Source organism: Hevea brasiliensis, unplaced genomic scaffold (assembly GCF_030052815.1).
Source record: "Hevea brasiliensis isolate MT/VB/25A 57/8 unplaced genomic scaffold, ASM3005281v1 Scaf4, whole genome shotgun sequence".
Classification (NCBI taxonomy): domain Eukaryota; kingdom Viridiplantae; phylum Streptophyta; class Magnoliopsida; order Malpighiales; family Euphorbiaceae; genus Hevea; species Hevea brasiliensis.
In genome coordinates this window covers 606871-623798 of record NW_026614917.1, presented here as the reverse complement: position 1 = coordinate 623798, position 16928 = coordinate 606871, and the positions used below count along the sequence as shown (strand labels likewise).

Sequence of the window (16928 nt, the reverse complement as noted above, 5' to 3'; positions counted from 1 at the left end):
TATAAAAAGATCCAAATAACACTTTTAAATCTTAAATTCCTACAACCACATCTCATCAACATCATATTGTCCCTTATGGACTATCCAAAACAGTAAAAAATCATATAGTTACACATAAAATAATTATTTAAAATTTTGGGGTGTTACATTCTCCATATCATAAGAAAATGTAAAACTATGTAAAATATTATATATAAAAACACTTACAATTATAAAATTAAATTATAATAATAAAATTTTCATAATAAATTTTACAAAATAATTTCTTATTTTTATTTATATACTTTTATTTTCATTAACTTAATCTAAAAATAATAAGTGCACATATAACATGCATGTCATAAAAAATAAAAAATTATTATATTATCATTAATAATATTTAATATATTATAATAATAGTATATCATTAAAAATTAATAAAAAATTATATATAATAATATTAAATTACTATATATACAATAAGTATAAAAAGTATACAATACATATTTAAAAAATAATTATTATATATAAACGCATATCAATAGTTTAATATTATAACTAAATATTTTATTAGAAAATAATTTTCATATAAAACATTTTTCTTATATAAATTATTTTTCATGAAATAAATAGAGCTTAAATAAAAGAAGATACGTATAAATGTATTTTAAAAAAATAAATATAAGAAAAAAAATTTCTCATCCTTGCTGTTCATTAAAGATGTGAAGGTGTTGGCCAAATTAATTCATAGTGAATCCCATACTGCTGTCTATTGTGGATTTTGATCAATGTCTGTTGGTACGCATTTATTATGTTTGCATTTAATTTTGGATAGAAATAAATTAGAAGAGAAAAAAAATAATTTAATTTCTTTAAATTTTAAATAAAAGAGAAAAAATAAAAAAAAACAAATGAAAAGAAATTTATTTCTTAACTCATTATAATTAATTAAAAATATTTCTTTCTAAATTAATGAGAAATGATCAGAAATAAGTAGTGTTTATATTAAAATACTTAAATATCCTTATATAATATAATAATATAAGAAAAAAGAATAATAATTATTTTCTCTATTTTTTTAGAGAGAAATTGTAATTGTGTTGTTTTATTAGATTATTAAAATAGGAGACGAAGTAAATTATATTTTTATTTATCTTATTTAATTTTCTGTTATAAATCATTCAGTAAAAAAAAAAACTTAGTCTTAATTTACAAAAATTAACTCGAAAAATACCTTTAATCATAATTAAAAAAATTAATAATTTTTTATTAATATAAAATTAATTGTTATCCATAGGAGATATGTCATTTTCAATTAATATAAAGTCAATTGTGTTAGTTGTCAAAAATTAATTATCTTCAATTAATTAAATAAAATGTTAATTGTTAATTATGAGAGACTACCTCATTAGTTTATAAACTAAAATTTTAATTTCCAAAACCTTGTAAACGAATAATTTTAGTAATGATTTGCATATAAAATAAAATTACATATAACCATTATTCAATTCTATGAATTATTCAATTATTTTTTGAATATTGAGGAAAAAAAAATTCATCGTTATGGACTGGTCTGTAGTTAATTAGAAATTTTTGTTTAAACTTAATTTATTATGACTGAAGATATAAACATATGAAACTTATATATTTAATAAATAAATTCCACCATATATATATATATATATATATATATATATATATATATATATATATATATATATATATATATATATATATCTTCGATTTATGGTAAACTGGATTTATGTAAGAAAAATTCATATGTGGAACAAGGTGATTAATGAAAAAACTATAAACTTGTAAGGATTTTTTTTTATTTTAAATTTTAAAGAGGAGAGAATAATAAATATTCATTGTTTGATTAGTGATTAATGTGGTATTTTTTTCCTATGTTATTTTGAAAATTATGTATAATTTTTTTAATTAAAATAAAAAGCAACTACGAAAAAAGTAAAATGTAAACATTTAGGCTCCGTTTGTTTGATAAAAAATATTTTTTTAAATAATATTTTTTATATTTTTTAATGTTTGAGACACTTATGAAAATTAGTAAATAGAAAATATTTTTATAATAATAAAAAATTAATTAATTTTTAAGAAAAATGATTTTTTTAAAAAAAATAAGTTATTTTTTATTTTTTAAATTTTAATAATTTTATTAAATTATATATATATATGAAATAAACACAAACTATTGATTTAACATTGTAATCAAATAACGAAAAATTTTCACGAAAAATATTTTTTAATTTTTTAATATATAATTTTTTTCCTTGAAAATAGCATATAATAATTATATATAAAAAAATTAAAATGAATCTCTTTTATATTTTTGGACATTTCAAATGCAATATCGATATTTATTTTCTCAAAAGGTAACTTTATACTCTTATTATACTCTTATTATCAATGATATAAATTTATTATTGATATTTTTCAATATATAATTGATTTAGTGAATAATATTAAAGAGAATTTGAAGGTAAATTAGATAAGTTGATTGAATATTAAGAAGACATATTTTTAAATACAAATTAATATATTCAAATTTTTATAAAATATTATATTTATTATTTTAATATATTAATATTAAATTATAAAATATTATTAATTGCACACTTAATTTAATATTTTAACGTACTTATAATAAAAAAATAATTTAATATACTAACATTAATGTTAAAAAATTATTAATTACATAAAATAATTTCAATATTTGTTAAATAATATTTATGATAAACTGTATGTCAAACTTTAGACCTTTAATTATTCCTCCTTACCTACTCTGATACCGCACCAAATTTAAAAAATTTAAATAAAATTATTAAAATAATTAAATAATTTTTTCTTTAAATTATTTTTAATAATTGATGATTAAATTTTTTTTAAAAACAAAAACTCTCAATATTTACTAAAATATGTAAGTAACTTTTTAATTTTTTAGCCTAAGGCAATTTGTTCTAAAGAAATCAAAATTAAATTCCCAAGATCTCATTAATTTCAAATCGATCAAATTTAATAATTAAATTTAAAAGATATATTATTAAATAAAAAATAAATAATTTTGAACTGAATCAAGTTTAAAGATTTTAATATGATTTTAATCTCTTTCAATACCAATTTTAATTAAAAATAATTTTAATCAATTTCAATTTCGAATTAAATTGGCCTAATTCTAAAACTAACCCTTCCCCAAGTCCATTTTAGCCCATTTATTAAAAAATTGTGCCATCCAAATGAATTTTTAGAAATGCATTAAATGGAAATTTTTTCGAAATATATTTTTTTGTTAAGGATTTAAATTATGAGATGACCTTAATTAGTTAAAAATGTTATTAATTGCAAAATTCGTAACTAAATTAATCAAAATCAAAAACAAAAAATACCTAAAATTTATAAATATTTTTATATTTAACATAATTAATTTTTTTATTAAATTAATATTATTAATTAAAATTCTTTAAATATATAAAATATGGTAATTAATATGGATAGAGATGTATTAAACAAAGTTGGGATGTGTAGTTGAGAACTTGAGATGTGTTTCCACGCATCGCCAAAATATTGATGAAAAAAAAAAAAACAATTTTATGAAAGCCATTTGCATGTGCCATGAGAAGATTTATTTCCTTTTTTTTTTTTTTATTTTAGACTAAATGATTAAAAAATTAATTTTATAAAATTTTGATATTAACAAGATTATCATTATCCTCGTAAATATAAATTTTTATTTAGCACAATCATTATACATATAACAGTTTAATTATAATTATTAATTATTATGAGACTTATATAGAAATAATCATAATTAATTATTATGATAAAATTATTGTATATACATTAATTTTATTATATAATTTTTCTTGAAAAGAATTTTTATTTAGAACAATCATTATAAATATAACGATTTAATTATAATGACCGATTATGGTGGTATCCAATAAGACTCACTACAATCAATATTTATAATAAAATTATTGTAAATATATTAATTTTATTATATAATTTTTTTAAAAAAAATTATTTCATATAATAATTATATATATAACAATTTAATTATAATTCTAATAGAGTTTTCTTAAAAAATTAAAAAATTCGTGTTGATAAAAAATTATTTTTGTTAATAAAACAAAATTTATTAAAAAAGTTTAAATTAACTATAATATAATTAACTATTTAAATATAAAGTTTAAATTAAAAAATTATTTTATTAATAAAACAAAATTTAAAGAATTATAACTATGTTGTAAATTACTCTCATATATATATATATATTAAATATTTAAATATAAAGTTTAATGAAGGAAATTTTTTTATTAAAATAAAATTTCAAAAACTTAATTGTTTTATAATAAAAATATAGTTAATGGATCTTTTATTAATTTTTCTATAATCATTGATAAGTTAGACAAGAAATGAGTAGTTGAACCAATATATCCAAGTAATAAAAAGTAATTAATTAATTTTTTTTTAAATATAAAAATTAAATTATTAATTTTGTAAAACCTTAAAAATTATATTATAATTTACCTTAAAAATTTTAAAACACACAAAAATTAAAAGAAAATTTTCTCGACTTCTCCATTACCTTAAATAATAGCATCCTCGTGATATAATGATATTGTTTTATTTTTTTATTTAAATATTTTATTAAATTTATTTTTAAATTATTTTAAATATATATTAATTATACATCCATTAAAAAGAAAATTGATTGAATAAAAATAAAAAAAAGAACACGAATAAAAAAAAATAATTATGTATTTTTAAATAATTTTATCTTTTATTTTATTGACATGCATATGAAAATGCCATTAAAAATAATATTTTCAAGAATATTAGAAACTTTTTTCACAAAACCTTTTTTCAATAGCATTTTATCAAAATAAATATAATTTTTATAAATAATTTTGGATGGACATTAGATTTGTAAATATTTTTTTAGTTATAAAATTCACTTAAATTTTGACTTAGCTGAAGGATTTGCTCATCTTGTTAACAATTCTTTATTCAATTTAATTAACATTAAATAAAGTCCCAATTAGCGTTTGGATTAGCCGGTAGAGCTGCTGTATAACGGAGCAGGAGCTCCAACGCAACACACAAACGCTCTCTATTTGCCGACTGAAAGTTTGCAACTTTACTGAGATCCAAAGATGATTGTAACGGCGAAGCTAAGATTGTTGAAAACCATGTGTTTTGCTTCAGCTTTCAGGAGCTTCCGCTTTCCATTGCTAAGGGAATTGGGAATGGGTAACTTTCAATCTCCAACCCTATTATTTACTTGTTCTTTCCATTCTTCTTCGAGAGCAACTTCCGCTCACACGCATAAAGATGCAAGCTTGATATCTAAATTCAATTCTGCTTCTTTTAGGGACGTTGATGATGCCCTAGCTTCCTTTAATCACATCATTCTTATGCATCCTCTGCCTTCTATTGTTGAATTTGGTCGATTTTTATCTGCTCTTGTCAGAATGAAACAATACCAAACGGTCATTTGCTTGTCCAGAACAATTGAGTCGCTAGGAATCTCACACAATGTTTATTCTCTTGCCATCTTGATTAATTGCTTCTGCCGCTTACATCTAGTGGATTTCGGGTTCTCAATTTTCGGAAAAATACTCAAATTTGGATTGGAGCCCAACATTGTGACATTTAACACCTTAATTAACGGCCTCTGTTTAGAGGGTAAAATCAATAGAGCAGTAGACTTTTTCAATGACATGGTTGCAGGAGGTTACCAACCTAATGTTTGTACTTACACTGTGATAGTAAGTGGCCTTTGTAAATTTGGGAAAAAAAATGTGGCTATTTGGTTGCTAAAAGAAATGATTGAGAGAGGTTGTGAGCCAAATGTTGTGACTTACAATGCAATTATCGATGCCCTTTGCAAGGATAAGCTAGTTGCTGAGGCTGTAAGCCTCTTCTCTCAAATGAGGGATAAGCGCATTTCGCCTAATGTTATCACTTACACCTGCTTAATTCATGGTCTTTGCAATTTAGGCAAATGGAATCAAGCTCGAGCCTTGTTGAAAGAAATGGTGGGGCATAACATATCACCAAACATTTTTACCTTCAATATATTGATTGACTCTCTTTGTAAGGAGGGACTGGTTTCAAATGCTCAAAGTATAATCAAGATAATGATTCAATCAGGTGTGGAGCCTAATGCTGTCAGTTACAATTCACTGATGGACGGATATTGTTTGCGTAGCCAATTGGATGAAGCTATAAAAATTTTTGATTTGATGGTACACAATGGAATAGTTGATGCTTTTAGCTACAGCATCTTGATTAATGGATATTGCAAGAGCAAAAGGATAGATGAAGCAATGCAACTTTTTGATGAAATGCCTCAAAAAGGTTTTCTTCCTGACACTGTTACTTATACTACTCTTATACAAGGCTTGTGGAATGCAGGGAAGGCCAGGACTGCACTCGTTCTTTTCAACAACATGTGTTCTCATGGTCCGCAGCCAGATATAATAACTTTCTCAACTTTGCTTGAGGGCTTGTGCAAACAGGGGGATCTTGATGAGGCACTTGCATTATTTAAAGAAATGGAAAAGAGTCAATTGAAGCCTAATCATGTGAGTTATACCATTTTGATTGATGGCATGTGCAAAGCTGGGAAGCTTCATGATGCTAAGGAATTTTTTTCTAGGCTTTTTGAAAAAGGTTTGCAGCCTAATGTTTATACATATAGCATAATAATTAAAGGACTTTGCAAAAAGGGATTGCTGGATGAAGCATACAAGGTGTTTAGAGGAATGGAAGATAGTGGATGTTTACCGGATGGTTGCTGTTATAATGTGATTATTCAAGGGTTTCTCAGGCATGCAGATGTACCAAAAGCATCAAAACTTATTGAAGAAATGGTTGGCAAGGGATTTTCTGCAGATGCCACGACCACCGAATTGGTAATGTGTTTATCCCGCAATGGCCATCCCATTTTGAGAAAACTACGAAATCAATCTAAAGGTTTTCATGGTGTAAATGTGAAGTGAGATGTTATCAATCAATGCCTGATCAACTGATGCAGGAAGTCTTTGTTATGCTGTATATTATAGGTACTTGGTTCTATTTCAATATGTATACTATAACAATTTTGTCTAGTTAGTTGTACTTGCTTTTTTAAATGAAACTCTCTATTAGTAGTAATATCATTATCCTTTTAATAGGCTGTATATGCTCATTAACATCAATGAATCTGTTCTATTGATACACTGTTCAGAAAAAGCAGGGTAAAGCCAATTTCCTATATACAGTGAGTATAGTGAAGATGGTTGTATTTGGCATAGGAAAATGGACGAAACAACTATTGGGTAAGCATATGAATGACTTAAGATTTCTTACTGCCTTGTCTTTTGGTTTCTTTCTCTTTCTCTACGGTGAATGCAACTACTATTACGTTATGTGCTATTTCCATTGTCAACGCATTTTGTAAATTGTTTCAGTTTTGGAAAATCGTTTCTCAGCGCACTATGATGACATTAAATTTCAAACTTCTGTTAACTTCCTTTGAGAAAAATACTCGCAAACTCACTAGATATGTCCTTTTATTTGTTGGAATTGTAATAGTATTTGAAATCTCCTAGCAATAGGTGCTTAATTCTCTGTGAGTTTCAATATTTATCAACCTTCTTCTGTATAAGAAATCAGTGCATATGGTTGTTTTTAACTTGCAAGCATCATGTGATTGTGATTCCATAAGCACAACTCATAATGTGCCTATTCCCTAATTTGCTCCTTACACATTATTCTTGACTTGGTGTTGCAACTGCAAAATGTAGCAAGTATTTTGGCAAGAAGAAAAAAAAAATGGATAACTAAAAACATCTATAGAATATTATGTATGCATTGTTAAATTTAATGGAAGGGGAAAAAAAGGATAGTTTTGCTTGCTATTTCGAGAAAGTGAACCTTCGCGAACTGTCTGAATGGATTATGCATTAACCTGGGTGGTAGATATTTCTATTACAAGTGTTAGTGATATGTATCCAACAGGCTAGGAATGATATGTTTCTGAAATTATAGTTCGATTTGATGAAGTTCATTAAGGTGATGAGGAGATGGCCTCCCATTTTAACTTGGTCTGGGTCTGCCATTGAGTACCCAATGCAACAGGCTATGTGCTTTTGTTTGGGACTGCTAGTCTTATCATTTTATTGGTATTACCCACACATTAATGGAGGTCTCTGATAAGGGCAGAGATGAAAATGGATGGAGAAACTCGAAGAAAGATGGCCAAGAGTTCGAGAAGGAAAATCAGTTGCAGCAATTTCGGGTTCATAGCTAAGCAGAGAGGGAAATTCTGTTGTGAATGGAGCTTGCACGTGGGCAGAAGCTTGAGGGAGTGGTTCTTTCTACTCTTTTCCAGCCTATGAGGTCGGGGGGCCAGTTTGTACTTGCTTAGGTGATTCTGCTCCCGGTGACTTCTGGTTGTTTTCTTTTCTATTCTCATGAACGTTCTCATGTCCTTTGTAGTGTGTTGGGAACAAATATTACAGAGCTTCTCATGAATGTTCTCATGTCCTTCGTGGTGTATTGGGAATAAGTATTACAGAGCTTGTCTTACTGTATCAGTCTCTGCATAAATTATATGCAGAATGAGTTAATTAACTCTATTAATTTTCCTTGCTAACGATTGAACTCATTTAAAATTTCATCATTTTTAGCATCTTTGCAGAAACTTTTTGCTTCAAGCAAGCAATATTGTTTGGATTGATATAAACTATAACTACATTTCTGGTACTATAGAAATCGCATGTGCAAAGCTCTATTACACAACCTTCTTTAGAATCTGTATCCTAAGTTTGAGGTACCGTCTCTCGGGGCTGGAGACACTAGAAGACTATATAGGTAAAGATACTTTTTTTTTTCTTTTTTAAATCCATAGCTGCAAAAATTTTCAAGATAGGATCAAAATTTAAATTTTTATATGAATATATCTAAGTTATCTGATTCAAACAAAGTTAGTAAATTATTAAAAACTAATTAATTGTATAATAATAAATATTATCTCTCTTAATATAAATTTATAAATTTAATTAACTTTTTTTTAATTATATCTATTAATATAACTAAAAAATTAAAATAATAATTTTTTTAACTTTCATGTGCATCTTTGTAATGACATTCTTAATTTTTTTTGGTAAACTTTAACTTTATCAATTTTGTGTAAACTGCAAACTGTTTAAGGCAATTGAATAATGGTTGTGGTTTTTGCTCCTTTTGGGCAATGTTTTCTACATTGCTTTGTGGTTTTGCTCCTTCTCCTTAGCTTCTTCAAGAACAATGGTTGCATTTCTAAGCGTCTAGTGAAACAATGAAAGCAAAATCCACTTGCATTTCTGAACAACTTCAGTCAGTATAATAATTTTAAGTTGTTTTGAGGTTAATTTTACTCATTATCCTTTGATTTTGAGTGTTATTTGGTTACTCATATTATAAAAATATTTAGAATATAATTTAATATCATTTAAAGTCCCTTTGATCATATTTTATTGGATATTTCGATTAAAATTTAATATAAAAATACCCAGATGGATTAAATATAATAAAAAATAATTTAAGATTTTATCTATCAAAAAATAAAGAAAAAATTAGATGAAATTAAATATTATTCATAATATTTCAATCACAATTAGAGATTTTGATATTTCCATGTGAGGCATGTCAAAGTCAATTTCTAACTATGATATCCGATAGAATCTAGCCAGAGAGATTTCAAATTATATTAAATTTAAGTTTGAGCATTCTTGTGATACAAATTAAAGTTAAGAAAACAACGATAAAATAACATCAAAATTAAGGAATGGTAAATACTAATTTATAATTTTTTCAAAGTATTCAATTTTGAACTAATTGTTTAAACTTTTCAATTTTAAAGAATTTTTAATTAAAATTAAAATTTAATTAAATAATTAACAACATATGTGTAACACCCCAAAATTTTAAATTTTATGAGCATTTTTGGTATTTTAATTTTATTTAAATTTTAGGAATTTTTTTGAGATTTTTCGGATTTTAAAAATCGGGTTCGATTTTCCGAAAATATAAACTTTCATGATTTTTAAAAATTAATTTAAAGACCACGTGGCAAAACTAAAAATATATTTGGAGTCTACGTATTTTTCTGAGTTTTCTGAAATTTTTTCGGAATTTTTGGACCTCGTTTTCGGTCCCGAGGCAGAGTAAAAATTCAAAATTTTGTATTTCGAATCGAACCGGCCGAATCGAGCCCTTCCCTTTTTCTTCCCCGCGAGCGTCGTTCCCTCTTCCTTTTCTCTCTCTTTTCTCTCTCCTCCTCCGCCTGGCCAACCACCTCCCCACCACCCAAGCCGCCGCCACCCAGCCTCCCCAGCCAGCCGGCCGCCGCCCAGAACGGCCGGAAACCGCGCGCGAATTCCCTCCCTCGCGCGCGCGGCGTTTCGGCTTCTCCGGCCAAAATCCGGCCGATCCGGCCACCAATTGGACCGGGTCTTGTGTCTAAAATCATCTACTCGGCGAGAGCTTTCCATAGACACCAAGAACGCCAAAATCCATCGAGCGGTTTGTCCGATTTTTGCTCGGGAAGATTTTAGCCCATTTCGACTTTTGGGCTAGATTTCTCGAAAACCGTGAATCCCACGAGAAAATCGAGGGTACCAAAGACGCTCCACTGCCGAGAGCTTGGCGACGGCGATATAAATTTCAAAATTTTCCGACACCGTTTTTCGGTGGGTCCCACGGAACTTCGCAGTGTTTTTCCGAGCATTTAATGAGCTTAGAAAATTCTGAAAAAATTTATGTACTAACCCCCGTGTTATGGGCTTCGTGTAGGTATCCTCGATTCGCGGAAATTCGATTGGCTGACCGGTTCACAAATTAGGCGTGCGGACTGCTTCTGGAAAAGTCTCCGAATTGGACCGAGGTTTTGGCTAGCCCCCCATTGTCAGACGTCCCGAGCGCGTTCCCGAAGTCGGAATTGGCAAAGGTAAACCCGAACCTTGCTTTTTCGTAATTTTCTAGTGCTTAAATAGGATTAAAAATCCATAAAATATTCGTGGTAGCTTAGAAAATTATGATTCTTTTTGCAATAGCTTAGTAATATTGCTAAGGACCGCGGGGCAAAGTTTTAGAATTTTTAGAGCTTATTTGGGCAGTTTTTGCAAAAATGGTCAATTATAAGGACTAAATTGAAATATTACATACTGTGATGGATGATTGATTTGATGGGCCCAGGAGGGGCTGTGGATATATGGATTGTAAATATAGAAGTGTGTTTTGAGCCATTTTGCAGGTTGGGTAGGTCCTAGGTATAGGGGAGACTCTGCCGGATTTTCGGCACGACTTAGGACGTATTGGTCTTTTTCTTTGTTTGTATTGAGTCAAATTTATTAAATGATTGTAATAAAATTGTCAGGTGAGCCGGGACAGCCTTCTTCCTCCGCCCAGCCGCCACAGTGATTATCGTCAAGTCTGTGAGTAAAATATTAATTTTAATTGTAATTTCGATATTATTATATGTTCAGCCTGCCCATGCATCACTTATATGCATATATTTATGTAGTTAAACTCTAGGCATGATTTATGATGCATTGATAACTGTTAAAGTGCCATGATGTTGTTGTGGTAATTTGGAGCAGTGTGCGTGCGTTGGCGTGCGTGTGATGTGGTGTGGACTATGGATAGGACGGGTAGTCACGGCTTGAGTTCTTCGCTGGGACCCGATCCTTCGAGGGGTAGTCACGGCTTGAGTTCTTCGCTGGGACCCTCGATTTGGTTTATTAAGCGAAAGTCCGGCTTGAGTTCTTCGCTGGCACCAGGTTGGATTTAAGAGAGCTGTATAGGGGATCAGCTCCCATATATTATGATTGATGCTACAGGGTGCGTGAGTGCTCCAAATTACCTTTTTGATGTTATGATGTGAAAATGATGTTGATGTTGCATTTCACTCTACAGGGTGCATTAGTTTTAGATAGTTATAGAGATTATGGTTAAAATTGATATTTTACTCTCTGAGTCGAACGCTCACTCCTGTTCAATATTTTTTCAGGCTACAGGAGGATTTTATTTTGGTTAACCTGCTTTTCTCCTTCGCAGGTTGTTTATCAATATTTGTGTAATTTTATTTACTCCTAGAATTTCCGCATGTGTTAGAAGTATTTATTTGATTATGGTCTGTAATATTATTATCATGTTGGACCTGTAAACGTATAATGATATGCATGTTTGATGGATTGGATGAGGGAGCTGAGCTCCCATTTATTTTTATGAGGATATGAGTATGTGGAGGGTGAGCTGAGCTCCCCAATTGAGTATTTATTATGTTTACAGGTCGGGTGAGTCGAAAACTCCCCGTTGGAAAGTCCATTTTATGGCCGGACTCTGTCCGTTTGTTTTCTTGATATTGGGCCCAAATGGGCCTTAGAGTTGGGTTAATGAACAGTTAGGCTTACTACGGGCCTCGGAGACTTTAGGTCGCCCAGTCCTAGTCTTGGTCCGCCCATAGGTTGGGTCATGACAAATGTGGTATCAGAGCTTAGGCTCCAGATTCTTAGGGAAAAATTGTCTAAGTGTTGGGAAGAGTCTACTAGGAGTCACATGCGGAAAAATAGGGTCCATATTCGTCTTGCATTGTCATCTTTGCTTCTAGTTTCTGCTTTATATATTGTGTGTAAACATGAGTCTATAGAGCTATATAATGTGCAGTTTTGAATTTTGTGGGCTAATGCTGCTGAATTTCAGGGAAATGCGTAGAAGCAGGAGAGCTGCCACTGCACCAGAACCAGATGTGCCTGACGAGGTGTCGGCACAGGATGAGGCGCCTGCCCTGAGGAGGCGGGGTAGGAGGCCTAGAGCTGCTCAAGTAGAAGAGCAGCTGCCCACAGTTCAGGAACAGTCTTTCATGGCACAGGGTCCCATGGACCCCATGGCAGCTACTCTCGCTGGGTTGCAGAGAACCATCGATATGATGGCACAATATATGGTCCGCCCTCCACAGCAGCAGCAGTCCACCGCACCAAGAGGAGAACCTTACAAACAGATAATCAATTTTAAGAAGTTGGTGCCTGGTACTTATGATGTGTCAGACGATGCATATCGGTTTTGGATTCTGCGAATGGCGAGAGCAGTGCGATTGACTGATAGAAGACTTATAGAGTGTATGCAGCATGTCATGGGGCCTATGCCTAGACAATGGATGAATGACTATATATTACCTCGGATGGAGGGTTTGTCGTGGACTCAGTTTGTGGAACTGTTCATCAATCGGTTTGTGCCAGAAAGCTTCAGGGATCAAAAGCAGTGGGCCTTTGAGGCCTTAAGACAGAATGGCAGGTCTGTAGACGAATATGCTATAGAATTTATGGAATTGAACAAATATGTCCCTGCAGCAGTAGCTACAGAAACTATGAAGGTGAAGAGATTCCTAAAGGGGCTTGACAGGAGGTATGCGAACCTAGCCATGATGTCTGATCAGTCTTTTGACGTGGTAGTTGATCGAGCCAGACAGATAGAGATTAGCTATGCTGCGGATGACAGCGGAAGAGCAAAGAAAAACAGAGCAGAGGGTTCTTCAGGTGTTCCCCAAATGGGTACTCCAGACAGTGGTGGCCAGAGTAATTACAGAGGAAAAAGTAAGAACAAGAAGAGTGGTTTTAGACACAAACCTCGAGGGTTCAGACCTGGATACGGATCCAGCAGTGGTCACAGTTCAGGATACAGCAGTTCTAGGTCTGGTTCAGGATCTTCCTTAGCACCTTGTGCACAGTGTGAAAGAGGACATTCAGGACCTTGTTTGATGGGTTCAGGAGTATGCTTCAGGTGTGGCCAACCAGGTCACTTTGCTAGGGAATGCCCCGTGTTCAGCGAGCCACAGATGGGGTCACAGGGTTCTGTTGCGAATGTTCCTCGTCAGTTGTATCCGGGTGCTTCCAGCATGGAAGGCAGTCAGTTCAGTGGCCAACAGGGCCGAGGACAAGGGGGACGTGGATTTGGAGGCGGTCAGAGGTAGAAGTCGATGTCGTGGTTACGCCACTCGGGGTAGGTTAAGCTCGGGTTTTCACCACGACCCACCAGGATGCTCAAGCTTCAAATGCGATTGTGGCGGTATTCTTCCAGTGTTCCTATGAGGCTCGTGTTTTGATAGATCCGGGTGCTACTCACTCATTTGTCTCCCCTGTGTTTGCCATGAGATTGGGTAGAAACCCTACAACCTTAGAATGTCCTTTGTCGGTAGCTACCCCACTTAGTGACAACATAGATGTAGATATGGTTTTTCCGGGTAGCCCAGTAGTGGTGGATGGAAAGATCCTCCCAGCAGACTTGGTTCCTCTACCAGTGATTGATTTTGATGTAATTTTGGGAATGGACTGGTTGGCAACTCATTATGCCACCTTAGACTGCAGGAACAAAAAGGTGTATTTCCACATATCCGGTGTGGAAGAGTTTAGCTTTGATGGTGACAGGAGCGTGGCTCCATATAACTTGGTGTCAGCAATTAGTGCTAGAAAAATGTTGAGGCGTGGATGCCAAGGGTATTTGGCATTGGTGAGAGATACATCTGTAGAAGGTGTCAGCATGGAAAATGTTCCTGTTGTCAGAGAATTTATGGATGTCTTCCCTGAAGAGCTTCCAGGGTTGCCACCAGAAAGGGGAATAGAGTTTTGCATTGATGTTGTTCCGGGTACAAACCCCATATCAATGCCGCCTTACAGGATGGCACCAGCAGAATTGAAAGAGCTGAAGGAGCAACTACAGGAGCTTTTGGACAAGGGTTTTATACGTCCGAGCACTTCACCCTGGGGCGCTCCTGTGCTATTTGTAAGAAAGAAAGATGGGTCATTGAGGTTGTGTATTGACTACGCATACCGAACAAGGTGACTGTGAAGAACAAGTATCCACTTCCTCGGATCGATGATCTGTTTGATCAGCTCCAAGGAGCTAGATTCTTTTCCAAGATAGACCTGCGATCAGGCTACCATCAGTTGAGAATCAGAAATGAGGATGTGTCCAAAACGGCATTCAGGACAAGGTATGGTCATTATGAGTTCTTGGTGATGTCTTTTGGACTCACTAATGCACCAGCAGCCTTCATGGACTTGATGAACAGGGTGTTCAAGCCATTTTTGGACCGTTTTGTCATCGTATTCATAGATGACATTTTGGTATACTCTCAGACCGAGGAAGAACATGTGTGGCACTTGAGGATGGTGTTGCAGACTTTGAGGGAGCACCAGCTATATGCCAAATTTTCGAAATGTGAATTTTGGCTAGAAAGCATCTCATTCTTGGGACACGTGGTTTCAAGAGAAGGTATTCAAGTGGATCCCAAGAAAATTGAAGCTGTAACTGATTGGCTTAGGCCTACAACAGTCACTGAGGTGCGAAGTTTTCTGGGTCTAGCTGGCTACTATAGGCGTTTTGTACAGGATTTCTCCAGGATAGCGGCTCCCCTAACTAAGTTGACCAGGAAGAATGTTCCATTCATTTGGACAGATGACTGTGAGGTGAGTTTCCAGAAGCTTAAGGAGTGTCTAACCACCGCCCCTGTGTTGACACTACCTATGAGTGGTGAAGGATACACCGTGTACTGTGACGCCTCCAGAGTTGGCCTAGGGTGTGTTTTGATGCAGAATGGAAAAGTAGTGGCTTATGCTTCAAGACAGCTGAAGAGGCATGAGCAGAACTACCCCACCCATGATTTGGAAATGGCGGCTGTAGTCTTTGCACTGAAAATCTGGAGACACTACCTGTATGGTGAAGTGTGCGAGATATACACCGACCACAAGAGTTTGAAGTATATCTTCCAACAGAGGGATTTAAACTTGAGACAGAGGAGATGGATGGAGCTTCTGAAAGACTATGATTGCACCATCCAGTACCACCCTGGGAAGGCCAATGTTGTGGCAGATGCTTTGAGCAGGAAATCTTCTGGCAGTTTGGCGCACATTTCAGCAGAGAAGAGACCGTTGATTCAGGAAGTACATGAGTTGATGGATCAAGGTTTAATCCTAGATCTTTTCAGATGAGGGGGTATTGTTGGCTCATTTTTCAGTGAGGCCAGACTTGAGGGATAGAGTTAGAGTTTCCCAGCACAGAGACCAACAATTGATGAAGGTTATAGAAAGAGTACAACAAGGTGAAGGTGGTGAGTTTGGATTTGCCAATGATGGCGCCCTAGTGCATGGTTCGAGGATATGTGTGCCCGATGTAGACAATCTCAGAAACGAAATCATGCAAGAGGCACACTATACACTGTACAGTGTCCACCCAGGTTCCACCAAGATGTACCATGATGTGAAAGATAGCTATTGGTGGAATGGCATGAAGAGAGACATAGCAGACTTTGTGTCCAAGTGCTTGACTTGTCAGAAGGTGAAGTTTGAACACCAGAGACCGTCAGGGAAGCTGCAAGAGCTCCCTATCCCAGAATGGAAGTGGGAAATGATCACTATGGATTATGTGACTGGGTTACCTCGTACCACGTGAGGATGTGATTCGATATGGGTAATTGTAGACCGCTTGACCAAATCAGCTCACTTCTTACCTGTGAAGACTACATATTCGTGGGCACAAGATGCCCGGCTTACATTCGAGAAATAGTCGATTGCATGGAGTTCCGCTTCCATAATATCCGACAGAGGGCCCCAATTCACTTCTCGGTTTGGAGAAAGTTACAGGAGGCACTTGGCACACGCTTGAACTTCAAGACGGCTTTCCACCTCGCAGACGGGACAAATTGAAAGGACAATCCAAACATCGGAAGACATGCTTCGCATGAGTGTCTTGGATTTTGGAGGTCAATGGGATGAGCAACTAGCTTTGGTAGAGTTTGCCTACAACAACAATTACCACTCCAAAGATAGGGATGGCACCCTATGAGGCATTATATGGAAGAAAGTGTAGGTCTCCTCTGTGTTGGACAGAAATGGGGAAGCGAAGGT

The 16928-nt window shown here is 33.2% G+C and overlaps 1 protein-coding gene across 4 annotated transcripts; it reads left to right on the top strand.

Annotated features, from left to right (window-relative positions):
• Nucleotides 1-5028: 5028 nt before the first annotated feature.
• Nucleotides 5029-8668, top strand: LOC131169030 (putative pentatricopeptide repeat-containing protein At1g12700, mitochondrial). 4 transcript variants are annotated; one of them, XM_058142286.1, is made up of 3 exons: nucleotides 5029-7067; nucleotides 7232-7322; nucleotides 8209-8668. In XM_058142286.1, the coding sequence occupies exon 1, from the start codon at nucleotides 5154-5156 to the stop codon at nucleotides 7002-7004; it is 1851 nt and encodes a 616-aa protein (XP_057998269.1). In that variant the 5' UTR covers nucleotides 5029-5153; the 3' UTR covers nucleotides 7005-7067; nucleotides 7232-7322; nucleotides 8209-8668. The 4 variants fall into 4 exon arrangements, with proteins under 4 accessions (XP_057998269.1, XP_057998268.1, XP_057998267.1 ...); XM_058142285.1 differs by having other exon boundaries at nucleotides 7179-7322; XM_058142287.1 differs by having other exon boundaries at nucleotides 5142-5250; nucleotides 5372-7322.
• Nucleotides 8669-16928: the final 8260 nt, after the last annotated feature.